General features: G+C 53.3%; 8 protein-coding genes across 8 annotated transcripts; 4 read left to right on the top strand and 4 right to left on the bottom strand.

Annotated features, from left to right (window-relative positions):
• Window positions 1-4345: 4345 nt before the first annotated feature.
• Window positions 4346-4862, bottom strand: RHO25_012887 (uncharacterized protein; the record flags this gene model as incomplete). Its single annotated transcript, XM_023604177.2, has 2 exons — window positions 4346-4632; window positions 4700-4862. The coding sequence occupies 2 exons, from the start codon at window positions 4860-4862 to the stop codon at window positions 4346-4348; spliced, it is 450 nt and encodes a 149-aa protein (XP_023450254.1).
• A 1468-nt stretch (window positions 4863-6330) lies between these two features.
• RHO25_012886 (uncharacterized protein) lies at window positions 6331-9111 on the top strand (the record flags this gene model as incomplete). Its single annotated transcript, XM_023604176.2, has 1 exon — window positions 6331-9111. The coding sequence occupies one exon, from the start codon at window positions 6331-6333 to the stop codon at window positions 9109-9111; it is 2781 nt and encodes a 926-aa protein (XP_023450251.1).
• Window positions 9112-10277: 1166 nt separating this feature from the next.
• RHO25_012885 (uncharacterized protein) lies at window positions 10278-12024 on the top strand (the record flags this gene model as incomplete). The annotated part of the gene is made up of 2 exons (XM_023604175.1): window positions 10278-10528; window positions 10614-12024. The coding sequence occupies 2 exons, from the start codon at window positions 10278-10280 to the stop codon at window positions 12022-12024; spliced, it is 1662 nt and encodes a 553-aa protein (XP_023450252.1).
• Window positions 12025-12290: 266 nt separating this feature from the next.
• Window positions 12291-14065, bottom strand: RHO25_012884 (uncharacterized protein; the record flags this gene model as incomplete). Its single annotated transcript, XM_023604174.2, has 2 exons — window positions 12291-13108; window positions 13162-14065. 2 exons carry the CDS (start codon window positions 14063-14065, stop codon window positions 12291-12293), a joined length of 1722 nt encoding a protein of 573 aa, XP_023450249.2.
• A 1430-nt stretch (window positions 14066-15495) lies between these two features.
• RHO25_012883 (uncharacterized protein) lies at window positions 15496-15983 on the top strand (the record flags this gene model as incomplete). The annotated part of the gene is given in 2 exon segments (XM_065603606.1): window positions 15496-15703; window positions 15715-15983. 2 exon segments carry the CDS (start codon window positions 15496-15498, stop codon window positions 15981-15983), a joined length of 477 nt encoding a protein of 158 aa, XP_065459678.1.
• A 190-nt stretch (window positions 15984-16173) lies between these two features.
• On the bottom strand, window positions 16174-16669 carry RHO25_012882 (uncharacterized protein; the record flags this gene model as incomplete). The annotated part of the gene is made up of 3 exons (XM_023604173.2): window positions 16174-16340; window positions 16425-16525; window positions 16584-16669. The coding sequence occupies 3 exons, from the start codon at window positions 16667-16669 to the stop codon at window positions 16174-16176; spliced, it is 354 nt and encodes a 117-aa protein (XP_023450250.1).
• A 407-nt stretch (window positions 16670-17076) lies between these two features.
• Window positions 17077-17766, top strand: RHO25_012881 (uncharacterized protein; the record flags this gene model as incomplete). The annotated part of the gene is made up of 1 exon (XM_023604172.2): window positions 17077-17766. The coding sequence occupies one exon, from the start codon at window positions 17077-17079 to the stop codon at window positions 17764-17766; it is 690 nt and encodes a 229-aa protein (XP_023450247.1).
• A 713-nt stretch (window positions 17767-18479) lies between these two features.
• Window positions 18480-20489, bottom strand: RHO25_012880 (uncharacterized protein; the record flags this gene model as incomplete). The annotated part of the gene is made up of 1 exon (XM_023604171.2): window positions 18480-20489. The coding sequence occupies one exon, from the start codon at window positions 20487-20489 to the stop codon at window positions 18480-18482; it is 2010 nt and encodes a 669-aa protein (XP_023450248.1).
• Window positions 20490-23596: the final 3107 nt, after the last annotated feature.

Genomic DNA, 23596 nt, shown 5'->3' with positions numbered 1-23596 from the left:
TCGAGTAGGTAGATGGGCGATGGAATAATACAATTTCGTTGGGCCCATGCCTACCCTCGCTTCTCGAGTTACGGTGCCTCAGTCACTTTGCGCAAGTCAGAGATATTCGCGGGTACAATAACCACACTCAAATGCTCTGGACGGAGTGCGCAGTACTGGCCTTGGTTTCTGTTCTACCTTCCGGTGGTAGCCTGCTTAGCATGTTGTCTTCTCTGCTCGGTTGTGCTGAGGCCAAGCGCAGCTATGCTATGCTCGCTTTCGGTTGGCCGTTGCTCGCCCTGTCGAGTGCCCAGACGACTAGAGTTAGTTTGTCAAGGATAGGGCTGTATGGCCACCACTCTAGGCCTGTCAAAAGCTAGGTGCCATTTCTCTCTTGTCATCCAAGAACAACTTACCGTTTGATCCGCCTCTAGGACTGGAATTTGTTCTAAGGACTTCTCAGTAAATCTTGGCTGAATGTCCAAGAGTGACTAACAATGGACTAACGGATTAGACTGTGTTCATGGGCTATGGATTGGGTCTAGAACTGGTGGCTAGGGATTCCAGTAGAGGGCCGGTTTTTCAGTTTCCTATGAGCACACGACCTGGAGGAGTCCTATAAAGGTCTGGACTCCGCCTCGCGCTGCACGTTAATCTCGCTCGCCGCCTCCTCAAAATACCTCGAAAGAACAACGAACCGCGGAAAAATGAAGCTACTATCTTTCTCACTGTTCATGCTATTCGCAGCTCAGTCTGCGTACGCGCAACTTCCGGTAAACACACTCCTCCTGTCTCCCCTCCTTCGCACCGAGATCCTTGCCCCAGACTATCATTCACTAACTCTCCATCTCCATCTAGTGGACCTGCGACATGGGTTCCGGACCTGCTGCTCCGCACGGCTATTGCTGGAACGATCCAAACAATCGGGGACGCGGCAGTGGATATGCCTGTAGAAAGGTGAGTAAAACAACAATGCTTCCATCCGTGGAAACCGGTCTATGGAGCTAGGGATCAAAGCGGATTGTAATTGCTGATGCATTGTGATCGGGGTAGGCATTCCCTTGTGCTTTTCAGGGAAATGGATGTGTGCCGAGGGTGTATCAGGATCCGGCAGATGGGGCGTGGTATGCGCATTGTGGTCCTGAAGTTGCTGTGCCGCCGTGAACGTGTTGGGTTGGGAGAGAAATGTTGGGTTGTAGCACAATGTAGATTGATGGACATGAGAGTTGAATCGAGTATGTAGAATTGACTCATGCTGTTCGATCATCATGGCTCATATATGTGGTATTGAAGATGCTATGCACCCTAATATGTTCGAATCCAGAGTCGAAAGATTGGTGAGAAATTTGTAACCAGCGCTGAGGGTAGCTTGTTCATCGGATAGAGGCAAAACGTCGCTCTACTGGAGTATTCTGATACGCTTGGGGGCGGCGTCTTGATAGGAATAGGTCCATAACATTTCATTGCATCGAATTGTTCGTCCAGTATTTTTCAATAGCATCTCAATAGCAAGGTGAGGTCTGCCAATTCAAAGGAGATCAGTAATCGTGGACCACAGTACTCGCTTTCGGTCGGCCGATATTCGCCTCCTTTGAGCGGTCAGCACTTGGCTTGTTCAGGGTATACTATACTGTAGATGCAGCAGACGATCTTTCCGTTATGTCTCACATCAGTGGTACAAATGTCGGATCACACTCAACCTGCCTGGACTTTCTTTCCACTTGCCTTGTACTGCGCCTTCAGCCCTTGCTCTCATTCATCCATTGCAACTTCCAAGTCGACGGAGCCATGAAGCCGATATCATACTCACTGATCACACTGTCGTTCTTCGCAGCGGCGTATGCGCAAGAAAAGGTAAAGAACTCCTACTTCGCTCCCGAATTCGACGTTCCACTTTGGATGCAACGTTTTCCTGTGTTTGTTGACGAGATGTCACTTGAATCTTTCTGGCTGACCCTGAAACTGTAGTGGATTTGCTACAAACGAAATGGCGAAGCCGCACCGAACGGATACTGTTTCGTCCCTGATCAGTCACCCTTTCAACAACCGAGGGGCTTGGCGTGTACTTCGGTAAGTCTCTTATGCAATAAACAACTAACCCAGAGTGCGGCTGTACTGATGCTGAGGCTAGGATCATGTTTGCACAAATGACAGAAATGATTGCACGCCGAACGCGTGGCAGGATCCGGCGAATGGGGCGTGGTACGCGCATTGTACCTGATGAGCTAAGTCGTTGTCTCAATGTTGCTGCTAGACTGGAACCGTGTTGGTAGCGTGAAGGAGATGAGATTTTGGTTCGGTTGTCGAGCAAGGAGATGAAGATGAGTAAACACATGTTCGGGCCGAACAAGTCGGTCAAAAACTTCGTCACGCCAGTGATGCATGTGGGACCCAGAAAAGTGATGTCCCCTGGAACGTCTCTGTCTCACATTTTGCGAAGAACGAGTGGGAATCGTGCAGCCAAGCTGCGGGCAGCAGAATCGAAAACCAGAAGCACTGAGGCTTCTGTGTCTCTCGCGACCTTAATGTTTCGCCTTTTTCCTTCCGTACATCGAATGCCTTGCCCACGCCGCAGGATACAGAGACACAAAGGAGCAGATACATGCCCAAATTTCTCTGCCAGTGAACACAGTATCCAAAGCGCGGAACCGGAGGTGACGTTTCATTTTGCATTTCGGCGGGAGCCCTAAGCACCTTCCACTAGCACGACAGAGTCTCCTTGCTGCATGGGCGTCGTGGCATAGCAGAATCCAAGCTGGCCGTTCTTGGTCCAGAACAAAGTCTGGAATTCCACCCTGTGTGACAACCCACAAGTGAGGGCAAAATTCGCGTGAGAGCGCTCGTCTCCGCCATGCTGAAGCGGCGAGAAAGATCACAGGGTGGTCTTCCAGAAACCCATGCTGAAGCGGTGAAAAAGGGCCGTAGAATCGTCCTCCATGAAACCCATGCTGAATCTGCGTCTCTCTTCGGCCGCTGTCGTCGTGGCCGCTGTGCCCACGTCGTGTCAAACTCTCCATCATCGAAGCGGTGGTAGCGGTAGAGTGAGATGGTGGTTCCAGGGACGCCGCGCGCACTCCGCCATTCCCTCAAGCAGTTGTATGCCCAGGACAACCGAAATCTACTTCGGCTCCGCCTCCTAAGCTCAATTCTTCCAGGACGTTCAGGCACTCATCAAACTTGTCTATAAGGATCTCCGTTCTGTGGGTCTTATGCGCTCCGGTAAGCATCGTAGCCAGAGCAATTCGCATCACGGGCTTGCACGCCTTCGCACGGCAGCACTGGACAGAAGCAGCCATGTCGTGGTCGGCTTAAAGTACCAGCCAAAGTACCAGCATGGCTGATCTAAGAAGATGCCTCTGAGATCCAGAGATGCGAGCATTGCGTTCGGTGGCTGCTAGATCGACTTTTGTATCCGCGAATCTCCTGTAGCGCCAATTCACTCTGAATCCCCGCCGGCCTGTGAATGTCGAGCACAGATTTGTTACGTAGTCTTGCAATTTGTCTTCGCTCGGATCGACGCACCACGAGTGCAGGTCTGACGTTTTGCAGCCAGTTGTCAGCGAGATTGAGGGTATCTAGGGAAGGTGGTAGGCTTAGCCAGGCCCGAGTGGCAGTGGTGAAAAGCTACGGCACGTCCATTGCATAAGTCGACTCCGGGATTTCTGCGCCAAGTCGCATGAGAATCGCTGTGGTACACATGCACTGCCCGCGGGCGGTCCATGAGGACATCAAATGCCCGATCTCGGTCCCTCTGGACCTTCCAATGGGAGGTCACATCCTCTATCTCCAAACGCTTCTGCTTCGCGCGGCGTACGCACAAGGAATATCTACGCAGACCTGTTAGCACAGCTCTGTCACAATTCATAGAGTCAAACCAAGCCAAGTCAACTTACACTAATGTATACGAAAATAAATACCAAAATAGGAGGCCCCACCGCAAACCCAAAGCCTACAGGGTGGTCTTCCATGAAACATCGAAACTCGTTTGTGATGTGATGGAGGTATCGATGTTGTTTGAGTGAGTGGATGCTTTTGCGAATGCAATGTGTGTGTGTGTGTGTGTGTGTGTGTGTGTGTGTGTGTGTGTGTGTGTGTGTGTGGATGTACATTACATGTACCCGTTAAGCACGAGATGATTAACAGCTTCTGTTCGGACGGACGTCGTCACCGGCACCCAGTCGACACCAGAGTCAAGAAGGCACTCTCGACTGCAACTGAGTAGTTACTACTCATACATGTAGTCCGCAGTTGCTCAAAATGTATAGTTCGTGCGTGCCCCATTTTAATCGTGCAGGCGCAAGCTACAACCAATGCCTTCCTGCAGATATACGCTTTCTGATCTCCAATCCCGTCTTCCCGGCAAAGCTCAACCATCGTAGACTTTCTTGCTGTCGGGCTCGCACGGCACATGCTTATCGAAGCACGCTTCGTAGCCGAGAGGCGAGTATGCGACATGTCTGTAAATCATACTTAACCGGCTTTTATGCACCCTGCACTGGAACCAACTCGTAGCGGTATGTGCCGCTTCGACAAGAGAGTCCTCGCATGTCTGGAACCCCGCCAAGCTCGGATAATGACTCATGTCGAAATCGAGAAGGGTGTTGCCGTACTGCCACCAGCTGCTTCCGCACTCATAGCCTGTGATACGATTCTCTTTTGTGATGAATATAGTAGTTAGCATCGGTCGTCTTTTGTTTGGCTATTGGGAGGATTTAATTACTCTGCGGATTTTGCTCTAGGTCTGCTCGTATCTGGTCAACGCATTTGATGAGCTCTGTGGAGTTTGCTCCGTGGTTCTGCGATTGCCAGACTTTCTTCTTGAGTTTCCGTGCCGATGCAGAGGTGGCCAGTATGGCAAGAGTAACGAGTCCTGTCAACTTCATGTTGGGCGATGTCGGTTTGAGATAACGGCGGTTTGCTACACAAAGCACAAGTAGAAGTACTGCGGAGAGGAAACCTCATCGACCGAGAAGAATTCTTGGACAGGTGGCAGCTAGTCGGACACAGCCTGTTTGTATTCTTATGAGATTGTGTGTTTGCAGTACCATAGCTCGCACGAAACCCAAATCCGATCAGTACAGCGGTACCCCCCACAAAATGGGCCTGACGAGGATGCATACCACAGGATTGATTTCCGCTTGATATGGATTCGGCTTATGCGGAAGTTGGACGCTGCTTTCACGCGTTGGCGGTCTCCGCACATGCCCAGGAAATGTCCGCATGATTCCGCAGCTTTGCGCTTTGCTTGGTACTGAAAATCTGTAGGAGTTGCCGGCGTATGCCGTCTTGCTGCAGAGAGGAGGGAGTCTGCTGTCAGGAAGCAAAATAGGAACCAGGATTGAGACTGCGTGCTCCTCCGCCCATAGAACTCGAATGCCCTTCGATCGTCGTGTCGCCGCCTTGTGCGGCGTAGTCAAGGCGCTCCGGCTGAACGTACCGGGAAAGCTGTGGATCCAAGTTCGCGAGAGAGATGGCAAAGTGTCCATGCCTCCAGCTTTCCGTTCTGCAGTTGCAGCTCGTCGGGTTTGCCATTGTTAGCGTTCACGAGCAACTTATTTCTGAGTGTATAGCAACCTAGGCCGATTTTACATGCATTTCTGGGTTAACCTCCGCCTCACGCAGCGTTACTCAGGCGCCCTCTGTCGACAAGCGAGGCAATTGTGGGATCCAGTGCGCAAGAGAGATCGTAAAGTGGGCGTATTCCCTTCCATTCTGCTGTCCGCAATCTCGGGAGCATAAAATGCCGTCTTGATGAGGTGTCCGCTTATACCATCCGATCAACGGCAGCAACACGATTTGCGTGCTTCTCTGCCAGCGCACTGTGCCTGCGGCAACGCAGCATAGCTCGGATGATCATGGGGAATGGTATAGACGGCGGAGCGATGGCGATGGTGTGCCGGTATTACGCCACTAACGTCGCGGCCCCTGCTTTCGCATTGGGCTTTCATGCTGAACGTCTTCTATCACTCTTCTCCGCTCATCCCCAGAGTCTCCATCTGCTGGCGTCGCGGTGAATGAGGAAGCGCGAGTCGTGTGCGCGGCCGTGCTCTGGCGGTGATGACGGCGGCGGGTGGGTGATGGAGGGTGGCTGGGTGGATCTGGTGCCAACTCGATAACTCCATCAGCAGCCAGCAAGACGAGGCCACTCTGCAGGCCGCTCTGCCGCGACGACACGTCACACGAACAACAGAAATGCTCGCTAGGAGCGACGCACCACATATCCACTCCCACTGCACACCGCGCTGCAGCAACAACGTCGGCAGATTGCCAGCTGCCCTCCGCGACCGGCCTTCTCATTGGCCCAGCACACAGCTCCTCTAAGCGCCTCACCTGCCTGCCGTGCACCATGCCATGCCCGAACTGAGGTGGCCCGACCGACACGATCCCGCTCTCGCCAACCACGCCGACGATACCTCCTCCCCTCCTCCGCCTCCGCGTACCGACATGTCCTCTTCCCAGGACGGCGAGCGGAAGAGGCACCGTCGCAAGCACCACTCCACCGACGAGCGGGACTCGCGCGACAAGACTTCCCGATCATCGCATAAATCCTCCTCCGCTACCAAGCTCCCGCTCCATTCCTCCACGCGAAAGTCTACCGACCGGGAGCGAGATCCGACGACTTCAGAGAGGAGCGACGCCAGCAGCATCCGCAAAAAGACTGCCTCCATGGCTGTGCCAGAAATGGAGCGTCGCTCAATCAGCGGTGAAGCACCGAGCTCATATCCAACCTTCAGCAAAGCCCACAGCAGAGAAGCGGTGGGCAGAGACGATGCGAGCAAGACCAAGGCAGACCCCATCACTCCCGACGCTACAGACCTGGGCAGCAACGAGGGGCGGCGGAAAAAGTCGACCCCCGCACCACCAACACGCGCCCCGCCTAGCCCACCACTCACCGCTGATGAGCCCGAGCCAAGGAGGTCAAGCAGTGGGAGGAGTAAGAGGTCGAGCGTGGAGGATATTAAGCTGAAAACGGACAGCCCAAGAAAGAGCTCAGATGGAGGACTACGTGCGAGCGGCGTGAATGGGGTCAAGAATGCAAAGTCGGGCACGAGTTTACGGAAAGAGGCGCGGTTTGGGTCGGAAATTTCGAGCATGCCAGGGACGTTCCCGGACGAAGAGCGCAAGTCAACACCGGTCAGCAGTTACAGGAGGACCGAATCGACAACATCACGCGATCGATCTACACTGACCGAAGAGACCACGGACTCGGACGCAACGTCGATTGCACCTGATCGAAAGCCCAGCAGACAGAGCAGGAGACCCATTCATGTCGTGAATACGCAAGACTACAACTCACCCTCTGTGACTGACTCACAGCCGAAGACTCCTGTTCAAGAATATGCCGCACGAGCAACTCCCATCATCGACGTTGGTGCTGCGAACTCGCACCACGGCAGGTCGTTCCCAACACCAATGACTGCGAAGCAAATGCCACCTCCCCCTCCGCCTCCCCCACCTCCGGTGACAGGTCCGAGGGAAGCCCCGCGCGTGGACTACTTGTTGAAGAACGGCGGCCTGCCCACACCCGTTCCTCGCAGATTGATACAGACTGGACCCCCTGTACAACCTTTTAGCGTCTACCAATCACCAGCACTTGGTCAGACTGCACCCCTGGAAGAGTATGCGAAAGTGTTCAACTCGCTTCATAAGCGATTGGATGACTATCTGCACGTGCTGCAAGGAAATGGCTCGGTTGCAGTAGCTACCGGATACAAGTCCGTTGCGAGAAGGTTGCTGGACAAGCTCTCGCAGGTCTTTGCTCGGGACATCTCCTCACAGCGATGTGACTGTGTCGTGTGTAAAACAACGCCACAGCCCACACTTTCTGATGAGGAGGACACTGGTATCAGCTGGGGCGAGATTCTGGAATTCGTCGCAGGTCGACGAGAACTCCCGCAATGGCCCCCTTTCTCGATCGAACCTGATGACAGCGGGCTTGGCATTTCAGGTGCCACCCAGGCGCCCATGCAGAAACTGGACATCGACGTTCCCGAAGAATACAAAGACCACTACATTCGACAGAATCAGAAGACGAAGCGCGCAGTGCAGAGTTGGCTCTCACAACAACCCGAATATCCCTGCAGTCCGCCTGAAGAGGCAGATGAGGATACTCTCATGTTTGCCATGATGACCAAACTGAACCAATACCAACGCAATCTTTTCATTGCACTTATGCATGGGCAAAGCAGCATTGCATCGTCCAGAGCGCCGACACCTGCAGAACGCCCGACGACCTCCTCTACTGCTCTGCGGAGGGCTAAGAAAGCTCTGCAGAGACTCTACCGCTTGGACCGCCCGCCTCGAGATTGTGAAGCTGCGATGTATCTGCTTAACAATCCTACTCTCCACAGCATGCTCGCCACTCTGGCCGAAGTGAACGAGGCAGAATGGGACATTCTCACTTCTGGCAGGTTCGATGGATTCCTTTGGTCTGGCGCAGAAGCTGGCTTTCCTCCTTCAGCCTCAGCATATGCATCGCCAGCGGCGTCTAGAGGACCCTCGAGGAACCAGAATCATACGCCATTCTCCCGGAACGGAACACCTTTCAGTGGCTTCAGCGCTGTGCCATCACGTGGCCCGACTCCGTTCGAAGGCGAGGCACCGTCTATTTTCCCAACTCGCGGACCGACTCCTGGACCTGGCATGGGCGTTGCGGCGCCTGCTCCTGTGCAGCTCGATGAGGATACCGAGATTGCAGTTGCCGCAGAACTGGAGCGTAACCTCTTCATGGACATGGAGCGCCTAGAAGATGCATTCGAGATCTTGCACGGACGTGCAGAGCTTGTGCGACAGATGCTTAGAGAGCGTTCGGCAGGTCTCGCAGCCCAAGCTCAGGCCCGGCGTGGCAGCGGCATCGACCCAATCGGCGTGCGCCTGGACACTCCAGCCAGCGGCATCACTGACATCGAAGAAGGCGACGACGATGGGTTGGACGATATGGAGAGTCTTGCACCTGACGACAGTGCTTCACAAATTAGCAGCAACCGCATGCGACGCCACCGTGATCGCAAACGGACTCCTGCTCCAGAGGCTGTACCTGAAGAGGACGAGAGCGTGTTCGAGGAACAACAGGAGCGGTCGCGAAGAGAGAAGACGGCCTCGCGAAACAGCGGCCGCAAATCTAAGTACTGACAATCAGGGGACCCGACTTCGTCTGCTTCGCCGGTGAAGCCCCCGTTGGCGTCAATGAAGAGGTCGGTGTCCGAGAAACTGGATGACATTTCGAGAACGTACTTTGGTGCTGGTGGGAGTGGTGGGGGTGGTGGCAGCACCCCGCGGAAAGAATGATGAGCATTGTGTGCTGCCAGCGTTTAGCGACCAAGATCGAGTTCAGCGCTGCTTTGCTGCTCTCTCTGTGAATATGTGAATGCATAGCGAATGGCGTTTGCAGTGAGGATGCCCGGAAACAGGGCAAGATGAGACGAGATACGGAACATGAGCATATGAGATGAGATGAGATGAACATGGAAAATGTGAATGGTACGCTTGTATGTCTGTCACACATTATACATTTCGGACAGAGCGATGGCACAATCTTGAGCCAAAGCTATCGCGTTCGGGAGGATTGAGGTTTAGTTAGCTGTAAAAGAATAAGACATTCTTCTTCCTCAGGTGCCCTTCACTTTCGGTGTTGGCGGCAAATAACGGGATTCAAATCCAGCTCGAATGCTTCGACAATACCCCTCTCTCTTTCCAACCGCACGATCACTTGCCGTACGATCCGTGAAGAATGAAGCAAGTTTCCCAAGATGATCAGCTTCGGTGCATCACAACCAATAAAGAAGCCGGTTCGTCGGCTCCAGCGCCAGATTTCACCGATCCTAGTCCAAGCACGCAATTGGCATTGCATACCACGCGATAGGTCCACTGCTATGTTTACGTACCATGGCATCTACTCGGATCCAATGACAATCTGGAAAGCAGCTGCAATGTCTCGCCGTTGAAGCTGTGCTAAGCTTTTAGGCTGAGAGGCTTAGCTAACGGTTTGGACATGGGATGCTGGAGCTTGTTGATACGTTGACGTGGTACCGGCTGCGCTGAGAGAGATGCCGACTGCGTGCGTATGCTTTCGTGTGCGGAACTGCGGCGTGCTGATCGTCGGGTTGGGAGGTCGTTGTGCCACTTTTTGTTGTGAGGGTCGGAGAGATGGTGTGATTTGAAGATTTCGATGTGGTATACTACTGACAAGGTGGTTTTATGTTTGCATTTCTCTGTCCTGTGGTCTTCTTGTCCTTTTACTGCGCCTAAGCTGGATCGGGATTTGGATTTGGATTTGACAGGATATGGCGGGCTTCACGATGTCGCCTTTGTGGCGACGGGATCGTCAACAGAATGTGCAAGAGAATGGAGCGACGGTAACGACGATCGGAACAAAAGATGAAAAACAGTTCCATGTTCAACAACAGCGGTCGACGTCAGAGAACAGCGAGCTCGGATCCAATGAGCCTGATTATCTGCAACAGCCCAAGGTTGGAGAATTACCGCCTGGAGAAGCAGAAGCTGGAGGAATGGGAAGACATTTGGGATTGTTCTCTACGACGTTTCTGATGTGGGTCTCGCCCAAATCTCTCTGTCTGGAACGACAGTCAGAAGCATAGTCTCCCACCAATACTGACGTCTACTCATCTTCTCAGAATCGGTCGTATCATTGGCACCGGCATCTTCTCCACTCCCTCAAGCATCACCAAAGGCGTCGGATCCGTCGGAGCAGCCATGATGCTCTGGCTTCTGGGCCTAGGCATCGCTTTCGCAGGACTCTTCATCTGGTTGGAACTAGGCTGCATGATCCCTCGATCTGGAGGAGAGAAAGTCTATCTGGAAGCAGCATATCGACGACCAAAGTTATTCGCCACAACAGTCTTCGCATTCCAGATTGTGCTGTTGGGATTCACCGCTAGCGGATGTGTGGTTGCAGTCGAATACATCTACAAAGCCGCCGACAAACTCGCATCCGAATGGGAAAAACGCGGCGTAGCAATCCTCATCATCACCTTCATCTGCAGCCTCCACGCCTTCATCCCCAACTTCGGCCTCCGCTTCATGAACGCCATCGGAATCATAAAAGTCCTCGTCCTCCTCTTCATCGTCATCACCGGCTTCGTAGTCCTAGCCGGAGGCTCCCACATCCCAAACCCCCGAGCCAGTTTCCAAAACTCTTTCGCTGGAACTTCCTCCTCGGGATACCAATGGTCCAACTCCCTCTTCAAAGTCCTAAACAGTTTCGCCGGCTACACCAACGCCGCCTACGTCCTCAACGAAGTCCGCAACCCCGTCCGAACCCTCAAAATCGCCGGTCCACTCGGTCTAGGAATCTGCGGAACATTCTACGTCCTCGCCAATGTAGCCTATTTCTCCGCCGCTACACCCTCCGAAGTCGCGAAATCGGGTACAACAGTCGCAGCACTTTTCATGGATAAAGTCTTTGGGCATCAAGGCCAACAGGCGATTTCCGTCTTAATCGCTTTATCGGCATTCGGAAACGTCATGACTGTCACCTTCGCGCAAGCACGCGTGAATCAGGAATTAGCGAAAGAGGGTGTTTTACCTTGGCCGAAATTCTGGGCGAGTAATTGGCCTTTTGGATCACCTTCTGCTGGACTGTTTCTCCATTGGATTCCCAGCTTCATCGTCATCGTTGCGATTCCTTTCGGAGACGCGTATAATTTCATCTTGGATTTGGAAGGGTATCCTGGCTCAGTCATAAATTTCTTCGTTGTGGTGGGATTTTTTTGGTTGAGGTATAAGGATCCTGAGAGTTTGAGACCCTTTCGATGTTGGTGGCCTGTTGCGGCGTTTTATATGGCGGCGCAGATTTTTCAAATGGTGGCGCCGTTTTTGAGACCGCCTGGGGGAAAGGGGGATACGAGTTTGCCGTATTGGCTTTCGAGTGTGGTGGGGATTGCGGTTTTGGTTACGGGTGCGGTGTGGTGGGTTACGTGGAGGAAGATTTTGCCTGCTGTGGGGGGTTATGAGTTGGTTCCAGAGAGGGAGAGGTTGGATGATGGGACGAGTGTGGTGGTTTATAAGAAGGTAAAGCGAGGTTGAAGGGCCAGTATAGTGCTTTCTGAGCTACGCAGTGAGTGTTAGCTCTGTACTTACGAAATGCCACGGAGAAGCTTCAAGGTTTCGCCCCTGCTGTTCTGCCTGTGATCGGAATTAGTAGCCATCGCGCCAGGGGCACATTGATTATAACTCGCGACTTGTGGGTTTCCAGAGGGTGACCAGAGCCACCAACTCTATGCGCAATTATTCATGCTTGTCGTTATTATGTTCAATTCATCAAATCATATACTTTCCTTCTCAGTCCCCGCTCACCCACCCTCCAGCGGCCAATATCCCCCAATATAATCAAAGTCCTGCTCAAACCCAGGTACCAGCTCCTCCAATGGCCTAGGCTCAATGTCATCCAACAACGTACAAAACGTCACATGTCCTTCATCCATCGTCTCTTTCCCTGGAAAATCGTACTGCCTCCCATCAAACCCAATTCTCACATTCACCACCTTCTCATGTTGTTCTTCATAATCACTCTTCTTGTATACCTGATACACTCCTCCATTTTCTTCGCGGTGCCATTTCATCACCTCCTTTGCCATCGTCTTGAGCGCTCCACCGTGCATGAACATCGGGCGGCCGTCAGGATGATACTGCAGAAATGAATGCCCGCAGTAGAATTTCTCCGGTCCAGCAACAGTTCCAACACTAGTGAGAAACTTCGATGGCTTTCCATATTTCGTTTTCAGCGCGTGCCATGCGAAACGGAATGTATCTTTGTCGCCGAGGAGAATGCTGAAATATGGAGATTCGGCTTTGAATTCGCCTTTTTCGTCGACTGAGGGTGCGTTCATCCATGCAGAAAGTTGAAGATGATACCAAAATTTGCGTTTGTCAACCAGAAGTTGTCCGGATTCTTGCTCGTATTCGTTCATGCGGCATTGCGTGTTGGTGATCGACCAGATCGGGTTATCTGGGCGGGTTCGAGCGATGTCGGGCCAGAATATGGTGCCGTATTCGAGGTACTCGGTAGAGTTCCAGAGCAATTCTGGAGCGAGGATGGGAATGTTATCGGAATCAAGGAGGAGGGGTTCGGCGAAGCGGGTGTTGATCATGGCGGCGGTTTTGAGCTGGTCTAGGTGGTCGCATGTTAGCAGAGGGAGTTTGGGAAGAAAGCAGGACACTCACAATTTGTCTTCCCGGGAACAGCAACATAAGACGATCTGAAAATATTGTGCTCGCCTGATAGATCGTTGAAGGTGATCGTCGGCATCAGATCAGTCAATGTTTTCTTCTTCTCATCCGTCATCTCGTATCCCCAATAATGGATCTCAACGGGTAATTGCGATCGCAGGAGAAAGAGTTTCCTCAAAACAACCACGATTTTCTTGATGCTCTTCCCGCCCACGATCACTATTCCACGACCATTGAAGCGGTGTGAGTGCTCGTTCCACGGCATGAAACCTGTCTGTACGTGAGACTGCCATTTGGCTCTCTCTGAATCCAGATGTGCTTGTGGATAGGGAGTCTTGGTCCATGAGAGGTTCACTCCTCCCCATCCCTCGCCTTCGCCAGGAAACTGGAAGTTGACCTTTTTCAGATCCGGCCACGTACACGTCGATTTACACGTCTCGAAATCAACACCAGGAAGTTTCAACACATCCTGGAAATGTGGGAGAAACTCATCGGCATGAGAGAATTTGTGCGCATCTTCGCGAATCGCATGTGGTTCGTCCAATGTCATCTCAGACGTAGCATGCTCTGGCACGCTGTCTTCCAAGGTTGTCTCGCTGCTCGTCGGAGTCTGTTCGTTTTCGTCATCGCTGTTCTCGATGTTCTCGAAGTTCTCGATCGCAGACTGCGCTGCTGGCACTGCTTCGCCTCCATGCTCAATTGTCGCTCCAGGTGGGAGCTTCTGATCTTTCCATGACGGGTCCCCAAAGTGCTGTTGTGCCTGGTTTCCTAGCTTCCGCCAGGCAGAGCCATCTCCTCCTCGTGTGGTGTACCAGATCAGCAGCAGGCTGAAAAGTGTTGCTAAGCCTAGCCTGGGCAGACTACAGATTGTCTGCCTCCGAGAGGTAGGCGCGAGCATCGCTGGATCGCGTCCGCAAGGGCATGAGCAATAAGAAAAAGGTCGCGGACTTACAGTCGATGTGCATCAAAGAGGAAGAGCGCGTTCATGCTTGCTACTAGAGAAGTCGGACTACCGAGGAATCGCGTTCCTGGAGACTTTTGTGGCGCGTAGTGTGCCCCATTCGCAGACGTCTGCTTACGGACAAGATCGCTTGCGCACAGGATGAGAGGCTGAAAGCCAAGCCTGGACCACGTCCCAGACGCCCACCGAACATGTGAAGATGCGGAGATCTCCAGCGTCCGAGGCTGCCAATCACCGCGCTCTCTGGGAGATTGTTGCCAAGCTGTCATGTTGAGAGTGTCTTCAATTGGTGAACCTTCACATGTTGAAATTGGCTTGTAATTGGTTAACCTCGATGTCTCTCTTCTTCAAATTGGTGGTCTTCATGTGAAAGTCGCAAAGGCTGGTGGCGTTGTGCACGTCGCTTGTCTGGAGAAAACCGGCGGGAGTTGTGATCGCCTGCCTCCCTCCGCGTTTGACTGCAGGTTCTCCAGCTTGTGCAGAACAAGCCTCTCTGACAGCCGGACGAGGCTCCGTGTCTTCACGACGTGACAAACCGTCATGAACCCAGTCAAAAGTATGAGAGAACACGACAAACAGCTCTTCAGCTGTTGCAAACGCTCACCCAGGACGCACAAAGTCTACATGGTCTTGGCGACGCTCTAACCCGCGGTTTACCCAATACAGCGGCAAAAGGAAACCACACTCGATGATCACTTTGGTTTCATCATGCCACTGTGTTCGAGCAAGACCTCAACTCGTACCTTTGCGACTCCTTCTTCCGCAAGACCGGAACTGTCTACGAGAGAGCAAGCCGCTGCCCCTATGCCGACAATGAGGTTGCTTTCGTGGCCGCCGCAAACGCCGGCAAAGTGCATTGCAACCTGGTTCGGGCAGGCCATACAGCTGGGATCATGCTCCGTATGAATCCCGTGATTTGCGTATCGCTCCCCTTCAAACATGCGGCCATCCGGAAGTCGTTTGGTCAAGGTGAACCGCGCGCGCTGTAGGCGGTGCTGAACGCTGTTTGCGAGTACCTCCCATCTCCTTTCTCAATGCCTCCATTTCCTAGAATTCTCCCGAAGCAGACAGGACCGGACGCGGTATAACAGGCACACTTGAGCAGCATCGCCCATACAACGAAGTCCAATATACGAGCGACGAAGACAGCCTGCAAAGATGGGCGGCGCTCTGGCCTGCCATGAGTGTCCACGCCGTTTCGGGGACAGGAATGAGCTCGAGCATGTGAGCGTGCCCTATCCCACAGCTCCAATGATCGTGAACAGGAATACTGACGATGCCTTTCTCACTCCCAGCACAAACTCACCCACCTTCCGCTGACTGTCCGCTGCCTCTGCTGCCCACGGTACTTCAGTACATTCTTCGGCATGGTCATCCACCTCGAATCCGGCACATGCGAATCCGGAGTGAACTTGCCTTTCCTCAACCGCCTGGCAGCGCAGTGCTTCCAGTGGAAGAAGTATCTGAGCAAAGAGTATCGCAACGAGTTGTTGGCAGGTGATACTGGATATCGTGAGGTCTCGGCACAGCCATTCAAGTGTCCGAGATGCGAAGAGGCGTTTCCATTGCTCAGTAGTATGTTTCAGCATATCTGGAGCCCGGCTTGTGGGCAGGGGCAGAGAGGCGGTGCGATTGGGAAGTTGAGGAGGTGGATCGAGAAGCGGACGTACAGGATGCGCTCGCGTTGATCGTGCGGAGAGGGAAGTCGGCTTCGATGGCCGCAGCAGTTTGCTTGGCCTGTCCGACGGTTCAGAAGATCTCTCCGGAATTCCTCGATGATGCAGAAGATCGTTGTGTTGCAGGCGGCGGCGAAGGATCGGAGCTGGCCGAGTTCGAAAGAAATGCTGTCTATTGATCGCGTCAGTTGGCTCGCAAAGGAGCTATCAAGAATGTCAGGAACCGGAAATGCCGCCTGGATCATCGAATCTGGCATTTTCCTGGCTGTTGAATATGCATCTGTCTCTTTTTTGGTGGCTTTTGAACCTCGAACGCCGACCGGCCTGCAATGCGATTCCGCTCAGAACACAAGGCAATCGAAGATCCGTTTATTTACCACCCTCGTGGCCATATGCGGCCTCATTCAGCTTCTTGCCGAACGGAGCACCACCTCCCTTATGTCCATCCGACTTTTGTGACGCGTGGTTCTCCTTGAAGTATTCGGTATCGACGCCTTTGGGGTTCTCCTGTCGCGATCGCGTGTCCTCCGCGTCGCCTAGGCAATCTCATCAGCAAGGAGTCCGGGACAGAATGTCAAACTCGCCATGTCGAGCGGAGCATAGGTTCCGGATCGACGTACTCTGCTCACCTAGCTTGGTTGCTACACCTGGAGCGTGTGTCTTGGATCCTCCGCCTCGAGAATATGCGTTGGCGATGTTTTGTGCTCCATGCGTCTCGAACCTGGACTGTACATTAGCACGGCTTACTCATACATCGAGGACAAAAGGCAGCCACGGACATATTCTCTCTCGTAGCAAAGTAGACGATGGCGCCCGTGAGGCCAGCTCCGGCGATGATGTTGGGGCCTGTGAGGAACTTCGACATGGCGATGATTTGTTTGATGGGTAGATAGCTCTTGGCTGCGTTATCTTTCGAGATCTGTAGAAGAGAAAAGCAAAAGTCTGATCTTCTTCACGCAATGTATCGAAGTACTGCCAATGTCATCCGCTCATGAAAGGCTCAACAAAGGGCGGCCAGCAATAGGTCATCATGGCATCGTCATTGACCTGAGCTAGCTCCGAACCCAATCTGATCGCCAAGACATCGAAGCTTTGGCCTACTGTCGGCGTTTGAGCTTCGACTGCCGACCAATCGATCGCGGGGCAATCACAAGCCTCGCGTCAAAATTTTGGAGATACTGACGAAAGACCGTACTTGAGCTCAAGACATTGACCCATACAAATCTCACTTTATCCAACAAACAAAATTAAAACACAATCCTCACCAACACCATGGCCACCTCACAACCTCCCACCCGCCTCACAGTCCTCATCTCCGGCTCCGGCACAAACCTCCAAGCCCTCATCGACGCCTCGACCTCCACCCCACCAACCCTCCCCAACACGCAAATCATCCGCGTCCTCTCCGACCGCAAATCCGCCTACGGCCTCACACGAGCCCAAAATGCCAACATCCCCTCCACATATTTCCCCTGGCTACCCTACAAAAAAGCATACCCCGACAACAATAACTCCTCCGACCCAACATCCAGCGAAGCTCGGCAAAAATACGACGCAGCACTCGCTGAAGAAGTTTTAAAAGATTCCCCTCAAATGATAGTATGCGCGGGGTTTATGCGCATCCTAACACCCTCATTTCTCGATCCCATCGTGGAGAAGGGAATCCCAATCATTAATCTCCATCCTTCTTTGCCGGGGGATTTAGTTGGGGCGGGGTGTATTGAACGGGCTTGGGAGGAATTTGAAAAGAAAAAGAGGACGAAAACGGGAGTGATGGTGCATTATGTTATAAGGGAGGTGGATTTGGGGGAGCCGATTGTTTGGGAAGAGGTTGATATGAGGGGGTGTGAGAAGGTGGAGGATCTTGTGGGGAGGGTGAGGGAGAAGGAGCATGGGATTATTGTTGAGGGGGCGAGGAGGGTTGTGGAGGGGTTGAGGAAGAGTGGGGAGGGGAAGGAGTGAGGGGTTGGGTTAAGAGAAAGAAATGGTGAATGGTCGAAGGCTTGAGGAGGGTGTCGATTGCATGTTGGCAGAGGGCCTTACCTTCCCCAGTCGAACAAGTGGGATTCGATATCTCAAAAACGTCAGGGCATTTAGTCACTCCTAGAACTTGGAGTGACTATATCGGACGACTGCGGTGCTGGGTAGCACGATGATCATGAAAGATGACATGGCACTGCCTAATGGGTTCTACTCTCCCAAATGGTGTCGAGACTCCCAGAGAAGAGTCGCTCCAAATTGTCAAAACGATAGAAGGATATATCAGGAGATCACGAAGCCGATATGCCAATTTTGTGAAGCACGAACAGGCGGCCTCGCTCGATCGCTTTCGCGTATCGAAGGCTACATGGCAAGTCCTGGCGTGAGAACGTTCAGACCCGATCTGTGGCTCAGAAATGGAGCGGACATTCTGCCATTCGACTCTGTTACTTGAACATACATTCATCAGCCATCAAGTCTGCACAGAATTCCGCTCACACTTTACACTGCTCAGCCACCTGGTATAGTCGTCTCTCCCACCAAGCCAACACCTTGTTCAGACGACATGACCAAAATCCCCTCCAACGAGAAAGTTCTGGATAGCTTTACGCTCCCATGATGTCCATACACTTCTTCTCTGTACAGCACAAAGACAATAGAACGTCATCGCGATACTTGACGCATCTCGTTGACCATCAATGGGCCCATACCGACGACTCCAAACCGCGGGCAGCTCTCGTCTGGAGCAGATTGTCGTCTTGGTTTGGGGTGGAGACTTTACCCATCAGACTTGTGATCTCCTCGGTCGAAGGTGTGCCCGGTTCCGGTATGCTCGGGAACAACGTCGAAGAGGTGGACGATGGCTGCTCTGAGCGCCCAGTCGACGGCAGCTCAGTGTCCTCCTCTGGCGTCTCTCCCACCAGCTGCACCTCGCCCTTCGCCCATCGTAACAGCAGATCCTCTGCCATCTCGTGATAATCCGTTGAGCCATCGAACGGCTTGCACGGAAGAAGCTTCACGAGACCCAACGGGTCGTTATGCTTAAGCTGAGATTTCAGCCACCATGCTCCGTCCTTCCAGGTCGATGCCTTCTCCTGGGGCAGGCCTTGCCAGAGCAAATCGACCATGGATTGAACAGCCGGCTCAACAGAGACGGTACCGAGACCTTCGCAGATCATTGGGAAGAGATGATAGTTGAATAGGTCCTGGTCCTCACCCTCAAAGCAATCGTTCAACTGCTTCAATTTATCTGCAAAAGGGTCTCCGATGATGGCATCGAGATCGAGGTGCTCGTACCTGGGATGCCGAATGTCCGGTTTTGGGAATTCGACCCCAGGGTAGAATGCAGTGATAGCGATGTACGCACCGAGCTCAGAGGCAATGAGGTTAGCGAACCTCGCGGTAGCACCTTTGGCCTCTTGCTGAAGTTCAGCTACTACACGCGTGAGTTCTCCTCGCTTCGATGGTGACAACTCCCTCCAGAAACGCTCACGCCATTCGTAGGCCGTCTCGGCCTTGTTTGATCCATCTTGAGAACTGGCGTAGGCGGGAAAGTACTTCAGGCCGGTCAGACCTTTACTCGTGATCTTGTGCCAAGTCGACACATAGCGATCTCGCTCGGACGATTGCAGGCTGCGTAGCTTAGCTGCATCAAATGGCTCGATGCGAAAGTGCCCCAGCCGTTCCGATAGACTCATCTTCCAGTCGGGACGACCGGATGGTAGACCCTTGACCTGTTGCAATGGCTGCGGCTGAAGACCTTCTTTTTCATTGAAAGAAGGAACGGAGACCTGCTGAGTGCCTGGCCTTGACGAATGCTCCAGAAGTGCCGTCATCTTCGATGCTAGAGGTTGCGACAGTGGATCCAACGGACTTTCCGTGTCCTTCGCTCTCTGTGGACTGTGTGGAGGCTGCTGACGTGTGAAGTCAGGTGGTGCCAGTCCTGATGGAAGGAGATGGCTCCATGAAGAAACAGACGACGAGGCATCTGCTACATCTGCCCTTTTCGTTGAACTTCTCAAGTTATATCGAGTCTGCGGAGTTCCTGGACTGGATGCCCCTGAGCTCATGGACTGCAATTCTCCCGCACTCCTCAAGTGATATCGGGTCTGCTGGGTATTCGATGTGGGTGTTGCTGGGTTTGCCGGAGGAGCTTTTCCGGGTAGCACAACTGGCGATGAGCTGCCGATTGTCACTGTACACTTCTTCTCTCCCTGCTTCATCTCTCGCACCATCTGAGCCAGCGTCATCGGTGCCGCAGATGCGGATGTTTGAGCCTGTTGTGCAGCCACGGGAGTCGATGTCTGCTTCTGCTGCTTCTGATGACTCCTCCTCGCCTCCTCTGGCACTGGCAGCTGTGCCTTGAAGCAGGGCCCTCCGTACAAGTCAAGCACTTCGAATATCGCGTCCAAGTTCCCGCTAATCACCTGCGCCGAACAAGCGACAAAATAGTCTTGCACGGCTTCATGTTGACTCAACCATGCTTTGACTGCTGTCTTCTTTCTCTCGAAGCCCGTGTCGCCGCCGAGGAAGGGTGCCCTTGCGATAGCGAAGAGCGTTTTGCCATCGGCGCGGATACTTTTCCCCCAATTCAGTATGGTGATGTTGCGTTTCCGTGGTTCCTGTGCGCTCAACTTGACGCGGTCGATGTCACGGAGATCAAGCACCTCGAGGCGTCTCTTCAGGTTCCAAGTCGGGGCTTGCATTGTGGGTAGTGATGGTTGAGCATGAGTGGTGATGGTGTTGTTCTTGTCGCCTTGTGTTGTGTATGAGTTTCAGGCGCGTCCAAAACGCGCTTGCTTGCTTTGTGCGTCGTTGCAAATGAAGCACGCTAGCAGCTTGGCTGCATCAAAAGTGAGGTTAGGAAAGTGCAGGTGCGATGGCACCTTACTTCGCCTTCAGGATGAGTCTTCCGCAGGGTTGATGCGTGAAACGGCCAGCATAGAGCGCCATTGGTGTATCGCCATACCCGAAGCCAAGATATTTTCAGAGAGCTAGATGTGTACCTGCAAGTTACACGCAACATCTGAGCACAGCACCTCCGCATATGGTGCCGAGATTTGCTTGAAATGATAACAGCATGAGTTGAGGAACTGATATTTAAGGCGTTTATAGTCAGAACCATGAGTATTTGCTGCAGTGGTTTATTCAACTTCTATACAGTGGTCAACTAGCGCTGATTCGTTCATCTGCGTCAGTCAGTAGCCACGTGCGAGTACTTGACATCACAATCAGTGCCTTTTTCTTGAGGGCTTGATGAATGTTTCTGAACAATAATGACCTGGGGCAAGTAGGCAGGAGGGACACGCCCGTGAGCTCTGGCCAAGTGGGATGGCAGCCGTGCACGCGTGTCACAATACTCAGCATCATGCTGTAGTCGTTATCATGGCCAGTGATCCTCGTACTCACCACATACTGTGCAGGGATGCGGAAACGTACACAGGCATTGCATAATCTCTGCTGCCCAACCAAGCCACGCAAGCCGTCAATCGACATGCTACATCTAGCATCTCCCGGGCGTTGGGCTGAGCGGATGCAGGAAAGCAGGAAAAGATTCCGTTGGCGTGAGGCTCTCGTCAGGCAGCAATTCGTGCTCGAGCGGAAAAAGGAATATCTGGTTGACAGCTCCTTGCTGCATTTCCGGAACCAGACTTTCGATTCCCCGCTGATATCGAAGCAATCCCGCAGCGCGGTTGAGTCCGGATGGGGTATATTGTCGGGATGTGACTCTTCGTTAAACCGATAGGTCAGCATCATGAGATCGTGGATGCGTCAATATGCGTTGTCCATTCCTGGACTGACAGATCATCTAGATCAGGGACAGGCAACGCATAAGCTGTTCCGGTCGATTTGTTCGCATGACCCTGCTATTCGTCTCGAGAGACTCATCATGAGTATGCAGGAGGTCATTGCTTCGGCTCGTGCTTTACTTTCGCGATAGATGCAACAGGAAGTTCGTAGCGATCAAGCAGGCGACTTGAGCAGAGTGGGAGCGTGGTCAAGTTTAGTCAGCACCAAGATCGGAGAACAGTCCACATGAAGTCCTGAAGAGGTGTTCGCATCGAGTCATGACCGATGCTTAGCCTGCTGTCATGCTGGGTCTTGACAAGATCGCCAACCAGCATCGTGCGTTTCACGATCTACATCTTCACCTCAGCAGATTCTTTCGATTGACGGACTTTCAGTTCCTGGCGAACGCTTCTGGCGTTGGCACCCTGCTCAGTTCAGTGAATCAACCAATGCAAAAGGAGTCAGGCTCAGGATCCGTTTCTTCCGCATATCGTCAATCGAGGCGAAGTTGTCCCGAAACGCGATCGTAGATCAGTCTTGGGTTATAGTTCGGCACTGCAATTGTGCGTCATGTTCTCGACTCGCCTATGTGTTCCTAATAACGGACACAAAACTATCGCGGAGTCGATGTTGATCTCTGGTCAGCAATTGAAGAGCCCTACAGAATATTGAAGATGTCGTGGTAACGCCAGTTTTCATTCGAGGTCAACGTTGTCGCCAAGGAAAACAACCAGATGCCAGAAAATGCTCGTGCTGTGCGCTGCGAAAAGAGATAGTTCCCACAGCGATTTATCGCGGTTTCCATAGGCGGAGGACATCGAAGAGGTCCGCCTAGCGCACCAGCAAGTCAGGATATCTCACCGTGACCATTGTGCACGGCTCGCGATCGCTCATCCAGAGCGATCATTCTCCCGAATATGATGGCGGAAATGAGGTGGCTGGAGCCGGCGGTGATTGTATAGCATGCCGGCCATGCGAAGGAGAAGCCGGACAGTCCTCTACGGCCGACCGAACGTTTCCGCGAAATGGTTTTCTTGCGCCGTTTCGCAGCTCGCGTTCGAGGGCACGTCCTGTGCCTCCACTTGTCGATCAACTCCACCCCGCCCGCGTCGCTTTTTCGCACCTCATCTTCTGCGCCACAGAGCAGAAGGTGAGTGGCGCTGTTTCGAGTGGTAGCACGAATACCTCAACTTGACGCTGCCTTGCATGGCCACAGGCGCGGGTCGACTCGGGCGACATGTGTCGTGCGTTGGACTTCTGCGAGGAGGAGCAAGTCATCGTCATTAGCCTTCTACCTGCTCAAGACCCCTGGCTGCCGGAGGTGCATTGCCGTGCAATAGACGCACCAATGCACGCTCTCCTGGGATCACGACTGACGAGCATATCCTAGCTGCATGAGAACGCGTTCGCCAAATGGCGAGGCACAGGTGGTGCTTGGCGGCAGCAGCTTGCTGAACGCAGCGTGAATGGCTGAAATAGAGTCTCCCGACTCCGCGTCCAGAGCATCGCGGGCGCCATGTCGTTGGAGCTCTCCGGCGCAGCGGTCTGGTGGTTGCAGCGGGCGGATCGTCTGCGTGCAGAAGGCCTGTCACCCGCGCATGCTGACTGCCATTGAGGAGCCAAGACCGTCTTCCGCCAGGCCCGGCGGTGGAGGTGGAGGAAGGGGAGGGGCAATGCAAGGCCCGATTTTTGCCACTCACTGCAGCAGACATTGCACTGCAGTCGACCACATACTCGCCAGCAGCAGCGGCGCATCGCTCGACAGCACTTTTGCAGCGGAGGCGGGAGCTGCAAAGCCGGCCCAGGAGTGTGGTACAAGGAGCTGCTGGTCGGCGAGCTAGCGATGCGCCCCCTCCAGCGCGGGACCGCTCCCATTTGCTCGAGCCTGCGCGTGGTCTGTGGCTTGTTTTGGGGAGCTGCGCGACATCGAGCGAGCCTCGTCGCCGTCAAGTGGCTCTTAAAAAGTGGATGCCGTGGTGGGCGTCAGGTCGTCGTCGCTCACGCCCTCTGCCCTGTCGAGCCT

Source organism: Cercospora beticola, chromosome 9, assembly GCF_033473495.1.
Source record: "Cercospora beticola chromosome 9, complete sequence".
Lineage (NCBI taxonomy): Eukaryota > Fungi > Ascomycota > Dothideomycetes > Mycosphaerellales > Mycosphaerellaceae > Cercospora > Cercospora beticola.
This window is presented reverse-complemented; position numbering and strand designations above follow the sequence as displayed.